Source organism: Bufo gargarizans, chromosome 9 (assembly GCF_014858855.1).
Source record: "Bufo gargarizans isolate SCDJY-AF-19 chromosome 9, ASM1485885v1, whole genome shotgun sequence".
Lineage (NCBI taxonomy): Eukaryota > Metazoa > Chordata > Amphibia > Anura > Bufonidae > Bufo > Bufo gargarizans.
Window position 1 is genome coordinate 35,047,573 of NC_058088.1, and position 17,497 is coordinate 35,065,069.

The following is a 17,497-nucleotide window of genomic DNA, read 5'->3' on the forward strand; positions in this document are numbered from 1 at the left end:
CCTTTGAACGCAAGCGCAAATACTCAGCCACCCACCCACCCACAGGCCATAGCACTAAATGCTCAGCTTTCCTAATTACTGGCCCTGGAAATGTTGCCATTTAGGCTTGTGGACACTGAGGCCTTATGCAGCCTGATGTCGGCGGCCGTCCCGCGTTCCACAGTCTCCAGCTGCCACTATTTTTCAAGGTGTGCCATGCCCGTCTTACACCAACATGTGTCCTGCAACATCACACGTGCACTGGCCAACGCAGTTACTGGAAAGATTCACTTAACCATGGACACATGGACAAGTGCATTTGGCCAGGGACGCTAAATTTCCCTGACTGCACACTGGGGAGCGAGTCGTACCCTGTGATGGCACAGTTGCTACCGACGCCAAGGATTGCGGGTCCTACGTCGATCAGGGTTTCCACCATCACCTACGTTAGTGGCTCCAACCCCCACTTCTCCTCCTCCGCCTCCTCATTCACTTCCACCTCTAAATTACCTGTCAGCCATCATTCAGTAGCTGGAAGCAGTGTAGCACTGCAGTGGGGAAGCGGCAACAGGCCGTGCTGAAGCTAATATGCTTAGGGGACAAACAGCACACCGCCGCAGAGCTGTGGCAGGGGATAAGAGACCAGACTGAGCTGTGGCTCTCGCCACTCAACCTACAACCAGGCATGGTTGTGTCTGATAATGCCCGCAACTTGGTGGCGGCATTGGAGCTCGGCAAGTTCACAGATCCCATGCCTAGCCCACGTCCTAAACTTAATGGTTCAACAGTTTCTCAAAACCTACCACAATTTGCCTGAGCTACTGGTGAAGGTGCGCCGTGTATGTGCACATTTCCACAAGTCATAGACATCTTCAGCCGGTCTGTCAACGCTGCAGCAGCGCTTCAATTTGCCAGCTTACCGGCTGTTGACCGACGTAAGCAGGCGCTGGAACTCAACGTTCCACATGTTGGCCAGGCTTTGTGAGCAACAGAGGGCAGAAGTGGAATACCAGTTGCAACATGGTCGTCGCATTACCAGTCAGCTTCCGCTATTCACAAGCGAGGAGTGGGCATGGATGTTTGATTTCTGTGAGGTTTTAAGACACTTTGAGGAATTAACACAGATGGTGAGCGGCGATACCACTATTATCACCATAACCATTCCACTTCTGTGTCTACTCAAACGCTCGCTGCTCACAATTAAGGAAGACGTTTTTTATGTGAAAGAGGTGGAAATGGGGGAAGACATTACACAGGGTGATGGCCAACCCACCCTCAGTTCGTCTTCTCAGTGTGAATTGGACGATGAAGAGGAGGAGGAGGAGCAGAAGACGGTTGCCTCCGCTACAGAGGGTAGTACCCATGGAAGTTTAATTCCATGTGTTCTGCGTGGGTGGGGAGAAGAGGAGGAAGAGGATGAGGAGATTGAGAGTGATCCTCCTGATGACGACAGAAAAGTCTTGGCTGTTGGTACTCTGGCACACATGGCTGACTTCATGTTAGGCTGCCTTTCCCGCGAGCCATGCATTATATGCATTTTAGACAATACAGATTACTGGTTCACCCTTCTCAACCCCCGCTACAAAGAGAACTTATCATCTCTCATTCATCTAGTTAAGAGGATGAGAAAAACGGTGCAATACCAGAAGGTCCTTATTGATAAATTGCTCCAAAAATTTATATCTGACAACGCTGGCAGCAGAGTCCGTATGGTAGTTCCTTGGGCACCCGAGAAGGGGAGGTCAGGGAAAACACAGCAGTTCCAACAGAGGCAGGGCAACACTCCTCAAAGCCTGGGACAGTTTCATGACACCCCGCCAGCACCCTCACCCTGATGCACGGTCTAGTATCACAAGGAGGGAAACATTTTGGAAGATTGTGAAGGAGTACATAGCAGACTGTCAGCGTTCTCAATGATCCCTCAGTGCTTTATAACCACTTGGTGTCTAAGCTGGACACGTGGCACAAACTGGTGCTTTAAGCCTTGTAGGTGCTGGCCTGCCCTGCCGCCAGCGTTTTGTCTGAGCTAATATTTAGTGCGGCTGGTGGCATTATAACAGATAAGCGTATCCGCCTGTCAACTGAAAATGCTGACATCTGAAAAATGAACAAGGCCTGAATTGTTCCTGACTTCTCGACTCCACCAGAGGAAAGCAGCTGAACATATAATGTTTTACAGGGTCAGCTCATCTGCAGGCCCTCGCATATAATGTTTTACAGGGTCAGCTCACCTGCAGGCCCTGGCATATAGAGTCAGCTCACCAGCAGGCCCTCACCTACAAGTCCAGTCTCACTATCCAAGAGTCTGGTCAACACAATCCTCACCGCCGGGGGTCGCATAACTAGTTATCAAGGAGGAGGCTCGTTCGTTATCGGAATTACCGAGACAAATCGCTCCACCAACTAAGAACGTCCATGCATTACCACCCACAGAATCGAGAAAGAGCTATCAGTCTGTCAATACTTTCCGTGTCTGGGCCGGGTGATTTTTCCCGTGTTGAGTCAAATTAAGCTGCAGGCTTCACTCCTGGTGGTGCCCTTCCGTCAATTCCTTTAAGTTTCAGCTTTGCAACCGTACTCCACCCGGAACCCAAAGACTTTGGTTTCCAGGAAGCTGCTCGGTGGGTCATGGTCGACATCGTTCATGGTCGTAACAACGACAGTATCTGATCGTCTTCGAACCTCTGACTTTCGTTTTTGAAAACATTCTTGGCAAATGCTTTCGCTTTGGTTCGTCTTGAGCCGGTCCAAGAATTTCACCTCTAGCCGAGCAATTCGGATGCCCCCGGCCGTGCCTCTTAATCATGGCTTCAGTTCCGAAAACCAACAATATAGAACAGGAGTCCTATTCCATTATTCCAAGCTGAAGTATTCAGGTGACCCGGCCTGCTATGAACACTGTAAATGTTTTCAATGGTCCTCAACCATAATGTTTTAGAGGGTCAGCTCAGTAGCAGGCCCTTAACCATAATTTTTTCGATGGTCAGCTCAGCAGCAGACCCTCATCCATAATATTTTACAGGGTCAGCTCAGCAGCAGGCCATCACCCTGTTTTAGATGGTCAGATCAGCAGGCCCTTGCTCCAAATGTTTTAGAGGGTCACCAGCATGCCATAAATCATAATTTTTCAAGAGTGTGTATGATGCCCTCCTTTATGTGTAAGAAAGGTTGTATTGGAGTGCCGGTTCCTTGCAATTTTTGGCAGCCCTTTTACTTAGTGCATAGGCTTTATGAGTGTAGAAGTCCCACTACATGACCAATTGTACCACAATGTGAATGAGGCCCTCCTTTATGTGATATACAGGTTGTATCGGAGTGCTTCTTGCTTGTAATTCCTTTAAATCGATTTTATCTTTGGTTTTGTGCGTATTATTGTCAGTCTGTAAAAGTGGCATCCTATCCGGACAACATCATTCCCAGCAGCGACCTGGGAATCGAAGATGCATCCAGACATCCTCCCCATGCTGTTCCCGAACCATTTCGGTGGTGTTTCCATCCATTTTTGAACTTTTTCTATGAACCAGGCACCCTCCCCTCTTCAGAGCAGCGAGAGCCTGGTTTAATGCTCGGGTTCTCCCATGGACTTCCATTATACTCGATGTGTTCAGCCAGAGCAACTGACCACCCAAGCACTTTGGTGCCCGATTAACACTAGTCAAGATGTATCAGGCGTGAATCAGCCAGGACATCGTTCATGGTCGTAACTACATCAGATTAGATCATCAATGCCGCCTTACCCAAAATCTTGACAAAAGAGAACGGTTTCTTCTGGCTACCTGCCTCAGCTACTATTCTGATGCTGCCATCCGCCTGATGCCACACATCTGATGCCAAGTGCACCTTCTTTCTCCCACCTTCATCAGCAGGTACTAGTAGTGCCACCCACCTCCCCACTGTGTCACCGGGTCACTCTGTGGTCTCCTCATGCCACTGCCACCTCCACACTATGTAACTTTGCCACTCTGATCTCCTGATGCTGATATCTCCACACTATGTCACCTTGACACTCTGTTCTCTCCTGATGCTGCTGCTGCCATCTCCACACTATGTCACCTTCCCATTCTGTGGTCTCCTGATGCTGCTGCCATCTCCACACTATGTCACCTTGCCACTCTGTGGTCTCCTGATGCTGCCGCCACCTCCAGACTCTGTCATTTTGCCACCCTGTGGCCTCGACATGTTGCTGCCACCTCCACACTATGTCACCTTGCCACTCTGTGGTCTCCTGATGCTGCTGCTGCCATCTCCACACTATGTCACCTTGCCACTCTGTGGTCTCCTGATGCTATTGCTGCCATTGCCACACTATGTCACCTTGCCACTCTGTGGTCTCCTGATGCTGCTGCTGCCATCTCCACACTATGTCACCTTGCCACTCTGTGGCCTCCTGATGCTGCCGCCACCTCCAGACTCTGTCATTTTGCCACCCTGTGGCCTCGACATGTTGCTGCCACCTCCACACTATGTCACCTTGCCACTCTGTGGTCTCCTGATGCTGCTGCTGCCATCTCCACACTATGTCACCTTGCCACTCTGTGGTCTCCTGATGCTATTGCTGCCATCTCCACACTATGTCACCTTGCCACTCTGTGGTCTCCTGATGCTATTGCTGCCATCTCCACACTATGTCACCTTGCCACTCTGTGGTCTCCTGATGCTACTGCTGACAACTCTCCACTCTGTCAGGGAGCTCTACTTGTATAAGCGTTTAATAGAACATGTTCTGTATGTGGGATCAGCTGATGAGGGTGTAAAAGAAGTGCACTTCTTCTTGACGCTATCATCAACCTGTAAGGCTGAGTTCATGCTTGAGTTATTTGGTCAGTTTTGGCCCCATCACTGCCCAAATAAGTGAAGTGTGCAGTGATTCTAAGAGCGACGCCTGTCATCCCCATGTTATACTGACTCACAGTATTGTTTCACTACCACAACAGACTCCCTATGCGTGTTACTGCAAGGCACAGTGTTCTAACCCACTATAAACCCACCAATTGTTTTAAAAAAATTCGGCGAACCGGACAAATCAAAAATTCTCTTATCTCTAGTTACAACCTTTTGGATGCTTCACAACAAAGGAAACAAAAAAAAATCCAATAATTTTTTACTTGCAATAAAATGCTTAACCACAATCTCTGCCGTTGAACCATCTTCTCCAGTTTTGTGTAAATAAGGCATAATTCTCCTTGTGTAAAGATGGTAACAACTTTCTCATATACTTTGTTTTATTCTTCTCTATTTTTAAGATCTCTGCTTGCAGTCATCGAAAAGAAACATCCAAAGGCAGAATAACCGAACCTGACCATGTCCACCATACAAGTGAGAACTCTAATAAACCTGTGTTATTTGGACAGGATTAGAACAGGTTTTTTTTGTACTAAGAATGTTTCCGTCCATTGTTAGTAGGCGGAGATCTGGAAAATGACTGGCTGCAGCAGTAACCTGTTTCCCTTGTATCATGTCAATTGGTTACGTGAAGCAAAGGGGTCAGGTCACCGCTGCAGCCAGTCATTGGCTGCAGCAACATCAAAGGGGATGTTACAGTGGGAATTGAGCAAAGCAGCTGAGGATGAGGAGCAAAGGTGCTGGTATCCTACGGTGAAAAGCAGGTAGGTATGCTTCAGACCATTAGACCAGGGAATGTCACCATATACATGTTGCCTCAAAGTATGGGTAGCCATGGGGCTCTATAGTAACACTTAAAATGGGAACACACACTTAGAATGGGAACACACACTTAGAATGGGAACACATTACATTTTTCATGTCACCTTATATGCACTTCATTACTGACCAGGGGCGTAACTACCGTAGCAGCAGACCATGTGACCGCTATGGGGCCCAGGGCAAGAGGGGGCCCAGTCTTAGTTGGAATTATGTCCTCTTCTACTGGAGGTGAAAACTTGGTCAGGACTCTACCCTCTAAAGGAGTAACTTTTAGCAAATGAGGCAGTGGAAAAATGGTCCAAGGGTCATTGAAAAGGGTTTAGGCAGAAACCTTTCCGTCCTGTGTGGGGGGCCTGGTGTGATCCTTGATATGGGGCCCTTACTTCTCTATGTACGCCACTGTTACTGACTGCACCAAATGGCTGAGAGGTTATCAGCCCCATAGCCACTGCTATGCCTGCTACCCTGGTAGTTACACCCTTAGTGTCTGGTCACTTTTAGGGACTGTATAGAAATTTGCTATAAATGAAATAGTTTATTGGCAAAGTGACTTGCGCTGCGTATTTAGACAAATAGCTCATATTTGTTGTGCTATTTATGGGCTCTCTACAGCAAAAAATAGATCCTACTTTTCTCAGTGACCTCAATGGCTAAAAATGTTCAATGCGTTGTACCTCTTTGTGGATGAAAAGGAAATGACTCTGCTCAGCTTACCTATCAGAGCAAACTGTGAGTCAAGTCCTAACGCCAAGAGCATGCAGAAAAACAAAATGGACCAGAGTGGAGATATAGGCAATTTTGTCAGTGCATCAGGATAAGCAATAAATGCCAGGCCGAATCCTATAAAGAAAGATTCCATGGTTAGTTTGATTAGAATGGAAGTGAATATCAATGTGTAACATGTATAGAAGTTTAAAAAGTGATGTTGACAATATTGAAGTTTTCCGCTTTGTGTTTTATTAGATGGCAACGGTGCATCCTGCAACAGAGTCAGGAGCAATGATGAGCAAATTTCCTTAAATTCAATTAGATTTGGCCAAATTGGTTAGCCAATTCAAATTGGATCTGAATAAAGTCTACCCAAATTAAAAAGTGCCCCAATCGCCCAAACAAGTTGTAGATGACACATTGCATCATTTAGGCTCTTTAAAGCCAAGAAACTATTAATAATGTCAAAGTTACAGCGAACGATATGTATAAAACGGGTAAATGGGTAAACAAATTACTGCAGGTAGTAATAACAGCCTATTTCCAATCTCTCTGTACTGTCAGATGTTTTACCTGATCTCCCTTATTCATTTTTCCTGTCCTAACACTTTTTTAAGAAATTGACCTGGATCAAGTCACCAAGAATGTGGAATTGATTTCAACCTGAATTTTTTTTAAATTCAGATTGAATTCAATTTGAACCAATTTTCTCCGTCATGAGATAGTCACACTGGAATTTTAAGCATTGGGTGTACCTGCTGGGTAAATTAGTTTGGTTCTGATCCACAAGCAAACTGAAAAGTACATTTTTTACTTGTGATGACCGGGCTCTTTGGGGGTCTTGAGGAATTGCAGTTACAGAAGTTTTTATTTATAGAAATGGTAGAAGGATGTCAGGATATTTTTATCTTTATTAACTGTATTAATGGCAGTGCAGTTATTTATTGTTTCCCCTCATAATGCTCAGAGTTCTATACATTCCTCATGTAACAATGCCAAATAATAAAACAGTCCTAACCTTGGGTGCTGGGGGTCGTTTGATCCTTCTTTTGCTATAATATGACATGACCCTTGGCAAATGGAGCTCCAGAGCCTCAGCCACTTAGTTACCTCCATACAGGTTGTGATGCTAAATAGTGGTGTCCATAACACTTATAAGTAATTTTACATTTTTCCTTCTGTATAAGCCAATTTCTACTGTAATTTTAGTGCTACTGTCAATGCATGAACATTTTCTTACCTTCATCAACTACATCTGAGACTTTTTTGCCTGACACTAAAGCCATGTGCCCCAAGATAGAGAAGATGGCAAATCCTGCAAGAATGCTGGTAAGGCAGTTTATTACGCAGACCACAATGGCGTCCAGGTAACAGTTGTTATTGAATTTATTGTAAGATGAAAGAGCGAACAGTCCCCCCCAGGCTACTGAAAGGGAATAAAATATTTGGGTAGCAGCATCTCTCCAGACCTAGGAAAAAAAGTAAATTAACAATTAAAACTGGCCATAGATGTAATCATACGCAGGTGACAGACAACTACACTAAAACCCAGTGAGATTTTTTGTGATGGATTGAAGGTTGCCTGCAAGCAAACGGTGCAGCTTTAGCTCATTCTGTGCATGAATATAGAGTTGACACAAGGACCCATGGTTACTTTACAGAGCTCTGTCCTGTATAATGCTTGTCAACTTATAACCACATTAAAAAACAAAGTAATTGTGGAAAAGCCAAATTGCTTATAGGGTTGTTCTTACTGGTATTCGAGTGCAGACTGACTGTATAGCCACTGCAAAAAGTTGTTTCCCATACCATTTACCCCAAATGTCCCTCCTTTGGAGGGACTGTCCCTCTTTTTTACCTAAGCCCCTCTGTTCCTCTTTGCTCTTAAAAAGTTTCTGTGTTTGACCTGGGAAATAAATGTACATTAATAAACTTAGTAAACTTTTGCAGAGACTATCTGACTGATTCCTTCCTGTAAATTAGACCTCCGTTTATATGTGTTTCATTATTTGGTAAAAGTTGGACCTCAGATGATTTGTTGCTGATATTTAAAGGGGGGTTCTAGCAAAAGAAAAAAGCTGTCCAAAGGGATGAACATGTTGTAAAAAATTACAGAGCATATACCCACCTTACTAATCCCCCATTGCTAAAGTTATGACAGCGCCGGGTCCCTGCTGCAACCCAATTCATTGTTATTGTCTCAACATGGCGGGAAATGGCTGTGAATGCTTGTCTGCAGCCATGACCGACCTCCTCAGTGATTGGATCTTTCACATAATGAGCCATAAGTGTTCCTCTTTGACTGTCCAAAAAGTTGGGTGGTATGCCATACTGGCAGACTTGGTGCTATTTTGTATTACATGGCAGTCTATGGTGGGTGGAGGGGAAGTACCATATGTGGTCACCCACAATTTTGCAATGGCAGCTGATTGTTAGAGATTGCATCATCCAAAAATGGGGTGATCATCTTATTGTCTGGGTGGCTTAAAAATGTTGTCTAGTCCAGTCGTGGCCCAAAACACATGAAATACAAAAGAAAAATAGGGTGAAATGCAAAGTTGAATTGAAAATACTCACTTCTCCATTGCTGAGCTTGCTGATGTCAGACTGTTGCCCAATATAATATTCAATTCCATCCCTAGCCCCCTCCAGTGTGACTCCTCGGACAAGGAGGATAATTAAGACAACATAGGGAAACAAGGCTGTAAAGTACACCACCTCATTTTTGGAGTAAAGAGACAGTAAATTACTTCTAAACTTGATACAAGTAAAGATTCACAGTGATGTAAAAGTAATAGTATGATAAATGTACCTTTCCTGAAGACATTATGCCTTTACATAGTGCAGCAAAAGCTATGATCCATGCCAAGAGCAGGCAAAGAGCAAGGTACCAAACCACATGCCCTGTCTCATCGAGGCTACTAGATAGTTGCAGGGTCACTTTTCTGCAAAAATAAAGTTCAAACAAATATTCATTAATAGAGCTGGATGTAGACACAAAGACTTGAGATTAGATAGATAGATAGATAGCGAGAGAAAGAGAAAGATAGTTTCCTGCCATTTTTGAATTTCTTAGCCAATTCAGACAAATTGGACCAAAACTAATTTTAGGAACTTCGGTCATCTTTGCTTGAGGTCATTCAAAGTGTTAGCCCTTAGAGGGATATTTTGGTAAAACAGCAGCAGTGCAATTATTTATGAAAGCTATGACTGTGGGACCATTTTGTCTCTAAGAAGCACAAAAAAACATTGTTTTACTCATGAGAAAGATTAATGCTGCATCTACCTGTTATGCTTTTGGAGCCATTTTGCCGTAGTTGCAGTTGGAATTGGGCTTTTTTATTGTAAAGAAAATGGCAGCAAAGAAACACAAAAATGGCATGTGTGAATAGAAGAGTATTGTGGAAAGTTATTGCTTTTTGGTTATACACATGAGCAGGTAATGGTGCAGTAGAGAGATGAACCATTATCAATGTACAAACCGAATTCCCAAAAAGTTGGGACACTATACAAATCGTGAATAAAAAATGAATGCAATGATGTGGAGGTGCCAACTTCTAATATTTTATTCAGAATAGGACATAAATCACGGAACAAAAGTTTAAACTGAGAAAATCCCCTTCTTCTTACAACACTCAACAGACGTCTGGGGACCGAGGAGACCAGTTTCTCAAGTTTAGAAATAGGAATGCTCTCCCATTCTTGTCTAATACAGGCCTCTAACTGTTCAATCGTCTTGGGCCTTCTTTGTTGCACCTTCCTCTTTATGATGCGCCAAATGTTCTCTATAGGTGAAAGATCTGGACTGCAGACTGGCCATTTCAGTACCCGGATCCTTCTCCTACGCAGCCATAATGTTGTGATTGATGCAGAATGTGGTCTGGCATTATCTTGTTGAAAAATGCAGGGTCTTCCATGAAAGAGATGACGTCTGGATGGGAGCATATGTTGTTCTAGAACCTGAATATATTTTTCTGCATTGATGGTGCCTTTCCAGACATGCAAGCTGCCCATGCCACACGCACTCATGCAACCCCATACCATCAGAGATGCAGGCTTCTGAACTGAGCGTTGATAACAACTTGGGTTGTCCTTGTCCTCTTTGGTCCGGATGACATGGCGTCCCAGATTTCCAAAAAGAACATCTAATCGTGACTCGTCTGACCACAGAACAGTCTTCCATTTTGCCACACTCCATTTTAAATGATCCCTGGCCCAGTGAAAACGCCTGAGCTTGTGGATCTTGCTTAGAAATGGCTTCTTCTTTGCACTGTAGAGTTACAGCTGGCAACGGCGGATGGCACGGTGGATTGTGTTCACTGACAATGGTTTCTGGAAATATTCCTGAGCCCATTCTGTGATTTCCTTTACAGTAGCATTCCTGTTTGTGGTGCAGTGTCGTTTAAGAACCCGGAGATCACGGGCATCCAGTATGGTTTTACGGCCTTGACCCTTACACACAGAGATTGTTCCAGATTCTCTGAATCTTCGGATGATGATATGCACAGTTGATGATGATAGATGCAAAGTCTTTGCAATTTTTCACTGGGTAACACCTTTCTGATATTGCTCCACTATCTTTCTGCGCAACATTGTGGGAATTGGTGATCCTCTACCCATCTTGGCTTCTGAGAGACACTGCCACTCTGAGAAGCTCTTTTTATACCCAATCATGTTGCCAATTGACCTAATTAGTGTTAATTGGTCTTCCAGCTCTTCGTTATACTCAAATTTACTTTTTCCAGCCTCTTATTGCTACTTGTCCCAACTTTTTGGGGATTTGTTGACACCGTGAAAATTTGAATCAACTTATTTTTCCTTTAAAATTATACATTTACTCGGAATAAACGTTTGATCTTTCATCTATGTTCTATTACAAATAAAATATTGACATTTGCCATCTCCACATCATTGCATTCAGTTTTTATTCACAATTTGTTTAGTGTCCCAACTTTTTTGGAATCCGGTTTGTAGTTTCCCCGCAATTAAGTCTCTTTGCAAAATTTAATGTATACCCATATTTAGGTAGGAGCATCATGACAAGTTCTACACAACATCTCCAGGGATATTGTGGCCTATTTAACACCACTCTGGCCTTCCTACCACTGGGCACCATAACATCACTACAAAAGGGAGCCTTGTGCTTCCGCTGCTTAACCATAGCTGGGTTGAGCTGACTAGGGTTGAGCAAACCCGTGTGAAATTATGGGCTTATATACTGCTGTCAAATTCAGTTGTTAAACAAACACTCGTTTGGGCAAAAAAAATTTAGTTGGCAGCCTTTGATACATTTAGGTTACATTCAGAGATTTTAAATACCACCATTTGGTGCACCAATATTGATTTCAGGCCTACACTGGTTCAGGCCCTGTGAGATATCCCCTTTACATACAGGGGTTTGAATCAGGCATTTGAAATACAGCCATTTTGGGCAAAGAAATATTTACTTCAGGCCTACACTGGTTCAGACCGTGTAAGATATTCCCTCTACATACAGAGGTTTGATTCAGGAATTTGAAATACAGCCATTTGAAATACAGCCATTTTGTGCAAAGAAATATTTAATTCAGGCCTACACTGGTTCAGACCGTGTGAGATACCCCCTCTACATACAGGGGTTTGAATCAGGCATTTGAAATACAGCCATTTGAATACAGCCATTTTGGGCAAATAAATATTTACTTCAGGCCTACACTGGTTCAGACCGTATGAGATATCCCCTCTACATACAGGGGTTTGATTCAGGCATTTGAAATACAGCCATTTGAAATACAGCCATTTTGGGCAAAGAAATATTTAATTTAGGCCTACACTGGTTCAGGCCCTGTGAGATACACCCTCTACATACTGGGGTTTGAATCAGGCATTTGAAATACAGCCATTTGAAATACAGCCATTTTGTGCAAATAAATATTTACTTCAGGCCTACACTGGTTCAGACTGTGTGAGATACACCCTCTACATACAGGGATTTGAATCAGGGATTTGAAATACAGCCATTTTTGGCAAAGAAATATTTAATTTAGGCCTACACTGGTTCAGACCGTGTGAGAAACACTCTTTACATACTGTCGTTCTATTCTACTATTAATTAAACACCCATTTAGGGCAAGATCCTAAATTCGAAAAATATGAGGAGAGCTTCAAATAAGGGACGTGGCCCAGGTCGTGGTGCTGCTGGTAGAGCTCCTGTTGCAGGGAGAGGACGTGGTCAATATGTGCCAGCTACATGCACAAGTGAAACCCCTTTCTTAGGTGCGAGTAGGCGACAAAACCTGCAGCGGTATTTGGTCAGGCTTAATGCTGCTCTACGAATGGTGAGACATGAACAAGTACAGGTGATAGTAGATTGGGTTGCTGACAGTGGATCCAGTTCCTTCACATTGTCTCCCACCCAGTCTCCTGCTGAAAGACCACAGTTGGCACCTGCAGCCGATATCCATCAGTCTTTCACCTCACCCCCTTGCAAATCAGCCAAGCAGTCTGAGCCCCAAGTTATGCAGCAGTCTCTTCTACTTTTTGATGACTCTGTTAGCAGGGTTTCACAAGGCCATCCACCTAGCCCTGCCCCAGAAGTGGAAGAGATTGAGTGCACCGATGCCCAACCACTTATCTTTCAAGATGAGTACATGGGAGGACTATTGCAGCACGTCTCGGATGATGACGAAACACAGGTGCCAACTGCTGGAGCTTTCGAAAGTGTGCTGACTGACAAGGAAGGGGTGAAGACTGGGTGGAAGATGATGTGGAGGATGATGAGGTCCTCGACCCCACATGGAATCAAGGTCATGCGAATGACCTATGTAGTTCAGAGGAAGAGGCGGTGGTCGCACAGAGCCACCAGCACAGCAGAAGAGGGAGCAGGGTGCAAAAGCGGAGCGGCCGTCCTCTAGACAGTACGCCTCCTACTGCCCACCGGAGCAAGGGACCGAGCACACTAAAGCCAGCTCCAAGGAGTTCCCTGGTGTGGCAGTTCTTCAGACAATGTGCTGACGACAAGACACAAGTGGTTTGCACGCTGTGCAATCAGAGCCTGAAGCGAGGCATAAACGTTATCAACCTGAGCACAACCTGCATGACCAGGCATTTAAGTGCAAAGCATGAGCTGCAGTGGAGTAGACACCTCAAAAACCAAGAAAGGTCTCTGGCTCCTCCTGCTTCCTCTTCTACTGCAGTCGCGGCCTCTTCATCCACCTCTGGAGTGACAGTGCCGCCTGCCACCCCGCAAACAGAGGATCTGCTAGCAACACCAACACCTGGGTCACCAAGCATCTCCACAATGTCCCACTTAAGCGTTCAGCTCTCCATATCCCAAACTCTGGAGAGGAAGAGGAAGTACCCCCCTACCCACCCGCGATCCCTAGCCCTGAATACCAGCATTTCTAAATTACTGGCCTTTGAAATGCTGTCATTCCGTCTGGTGCAGACGGATAGTTTTAAAGGCCTTACGGCAGTGGCTGTCCCACAGTACGTCGTGCCCAGCCGCCACTACTTTTCAAGGCGAGCCATCCCTTCCCTTCACAACCAAGTAGGGGACAAAATTAGGTGTGCACTGCGCAACGCCATCTGTGGCAAGGTGCACCTGACTACAGATACATGGACCAGTAAGCACTGTCAGGCCATTATATCTCCATAACAGCACACTGGGTAAATGCAGTGGCGGCCGGGTTTGAGGCGGATAGCAGTTTGGCGCATGTTCTTCCACCACCAAGGATTGCAGGGCGCTTTAGTTTGCCTCCTGTTGCTTCCGCCTCCTACTCAGCTTCCTCATCCTCTACCAGCTCCTCATCCGGTCAGCGTAACACCTTCACCACCAATTTCTGCACAGCCAAGGGTAAATGACAGCAGGCAGTTTTAAAACTTATCTGTTTGGGGGACAGCCACGCTGCTGGATCCCCGTTACAAGGACAACGTACCATCCTTAATTCCGTCACTGGAGCGTGATCGTAGACGCTGGTAGACGCGCTGCTGGTTGCATTCCCACCCGACAGCGGGGGCAAAGTGGAAGCGCAAGGCGAAGGCAGAGGACAAGGAAATGATCGCCAATGCAGCTGGGGCACCGCCAGCACACTTAGGCAGGGTTAGCATGGCTGAAATGTGGAAAAGCTTTGTCAGCATGCCACAACAACCAGCACCATCAGCTGATATGGAACGTCTTAGCAGGAGGCAGCATTTCACCAACATGGTGGAGCAGTATGTGTGCACACGCCTACACGTACTAAATGACGGGTCTGCCCCTTCAACTTCTGGGTCTCCAAATTGGGCACATGGCCTGAGCTTGCCCTTTACGCCTTGTAGGTGCTGACCTGCACTGCAGCCAGTGTATTATCTGAACGTGTGTTTAGCACGGCAGAGGGCGTCATCACAGACAAGCGCAGCCGTCTGTCCACAGCCAATGTGGACAAGCTCACGTTCATTAAAATGAACCAGGCATGGATCCCTCAGGACTTGTCCGTACCTTGTGCAGAATAGACGTGTATATCAGCACTAAGCAACCATTGTTATACTGCAGCGCAATTGCTCATGTTTGTATTTTGGATATTTCACACTCTTTTGGAGTATACCATAATTTTTCAAAATTAAATAAAAACCAAAAACCTGTGTTGGCTAGCTCGTCCTCCTCCACCGTCGCTTCCACCTACTCCGCTACGTCCACCGCCTCCTCAAACTCCTACTCCATATGGAACTCCACCTCATAAATCCAATTTTTTTTTTGTACGTGTTTTATTTTATATAATTTCACTACTTTGTCATTAACATTTTCGGGTGAAATTAACCAATTTTTGGGTGTATAGTACCACGCTATACCTAGTAGGCCGGCTAAAAAATAAATAAATTGTCATTTACATTTTTGGGTGAAATTCACAAATTTTTGGGTGTTTAGTAACACTGCTATACCCAGTAGACAGGTAAAACTAAAAAAATATTAAATTGCAATTAACTTTTTCGGGTGAAATTACCCAATTTTTGGTTGTATAGTACTACTGCTATACCTTGTAGGCCGGTTAAAAATAAAAATTGTCATTTACATTTTAGGGTGAAATTCACCAATTTTGGTGTGTATAGTACCACTGCTATACCTAGTGGAACGGTAAAAAAGCTGTCAACTACCTAGTTGACTGCTTAATAAATTTCAATAATTTTTCTGTTACATTCTTGGGTTTAGACTTGAATAAACACCTGCTATGCATAGGTGACTTGGAATAAAATTTAATATATTATTCAGTAATTAATGCGGGCCACATCCTTTCATTCAATGCTTAAACTTTGAAAAGTTGTCACACTTTTACGCTTTAATAATTTCTCCCATATTTCAACTCTATAATTTGAAATTTGAAAAAATAAATCCTACCTTGGATGTGGTCTCTCTTTCTCACGCTCCCTCTCTGGCCTGGAACTCTGATTCCTCGCCACCCATGATCACCATGGTAGGCGCATAAAAGAACATCGTAAGTTGATAGAGCAGATATCAAATTGGATCGTGAACATCACGGGGACGTGCGACATGGTGGGGCACTAAGTGTGCACACGCCTACACGAACTGACTGACAGGGGTCAGCCCCTGCAACTTCTGGGTCTCCAAATTGGGCACATGGCCTGAGCGTGCGCTTTACCCCTTGGAGGTGCTGGCCTGCCCTGCAGCCAGTGTATTGTCTGAAAGTGTGTTTAGAACGACTGGAGGGGGTTATCACAGGTTATATTTCCCAATGTTTTGGGGTGTACCCTAATTTTAAAAATAAAATTTAAAACCAAAAAGCAGTGTAGGCTACCTCCTTCTCCTCCACCGCCGCTTCCACCTACACCGCCACATCCACCGCCTCCTCAACCTCCTACTCCATATGGACCTGGTCCTCCTAGATCAAGATTATTATTTTTTATTTTTACGTATTTTATGTTATTTTAAGTCATTTCCCTATCCACATTTGTTTGCAGAGCACTTGCCATGCTCTTAACCACATTTTGACGACATTTGCAGCCCTCTAGCCCTTTCCATGACATTTTTACAGCCATTTTAGTCCTAAAAAGTTCGGGTCCCCATTGACTTCAATGGGGTTCGGGGTCAACTCGAACTTTTTTCCGAAGTTCATGCGAACCCGTCGAACCCGAACATCCAGGTGTCCGCTCAACTCTAGTCACGACTACTTACTCTAAAAGAGGGACATATTTCGTAGATACCTCCAGAGGGGTAAGGGATCCACATATTCCATTCATGAAATTACTTTCATACTTACTCCCAGTACTGTTTGCTTGGAAGTTCAGTATTGTTGTCAGTGATGCAGGTGAGATTGTTGTCTTTTACCCATGACACATTTACCATTATTGTCGCATTGTCCAATGTTACATTGCATAATCCTATGCAAAAAAAAACAAAAAAAAACAAAAAGGTTATATTGTCTTAAAACTTGTCTACAATTTTTTTTAAAAATACCCCAACCCATCCACCCACCCAGAGGTACCTGTGAAGAAATTCATACTTTTTTTTCTGGCTCTGTGACTCCTGGTCTGTGTTCACTGGACTTCTGATCCCTGTCTGTCTACTTAAACATGTATGGGATTCATGTGCTGACATGCCCTCAAATGGCACATGTCCCAGCAGTCAATAACCGCTGAGGCCGGTTATTGGCTGCAGCAACACATATGACCATGTGAAATATAGACGATAGATGGGGACTGGAAATCCAGGAGCCATGGAGCAGGAAAGAAGTGGGAAATTAGAAAATTCAAAACAAAAAATGTATACTGCAATCCATCAGAATGGATGCCGCCTAGCGTCCGTATGTAAGAGGGTTTGAATCGCAGGTCAGTGAATGTAACGGAGCATTAGATTGCATAGAAAGGGGGGATATAAATGTAATTTTAACTCCTAAGACTCCTGTGCCCAGCCCTCTGTCTCCCAGGGAAGCACGAGGCAGAAGCACAGCGCCTGCACAGCCCATCTCCCCTTTTCTAATCGGAGACGGAAGGCCCTTAGCAGCACTCATTTAAAGGGAACCTGTCACTAGGATTTTGTGTATAGAGCTGAGGACATGGGCTGCTAGATGGCCGCTAGCACATCCGCAATACCCAGTCCCCATAGCTCTGTGTGCTTTTATTGTGTAAAAAAAAAACGATTTGATACATATGCAAATTACCCTGAGATGAGTCC

The 17,497-nt window shown here is 44.7% G+C and overlaps 1 protein-coding gene across 1 annotated transcript in view; it reads right to left on the reverse strand.

The window, feature by feature from the left end:
- LOC122946165 (sodium- and chloride-dependent neutral and basic amino acid transporter B(0+)-like) overlaps positions 1-17,497 on the reverse strand; it is a 68,839-nt gene that overhangs the window by 21,586 nt on the left and 29,756 nt on the right. The window contains exons 5-9 of the mRNA XM_044305571.1: positions 16,584-16,704; positions 9,164-9,296; positions 8,929-9,069; positions 7,592-7,820; positions 6,358-6,483 (exon numbers count right to left, since the gene is read on the reverse strand). Coding sequence (XP_044161506.1) covers positions 6,358-6,483; positions 7,592-7,820; positions 8,929-9,069; positions 9,164-9,296; positions 16,584-16,704 — 750 coding nt within the window. The remainder of the gene's footprint in view (positions 1-6,357; positions 6,484-7,591; positions 7,821-8,928; positions 9,070-9,163; positions 9,297-16,583; positions 16,705-17,497) is intronic.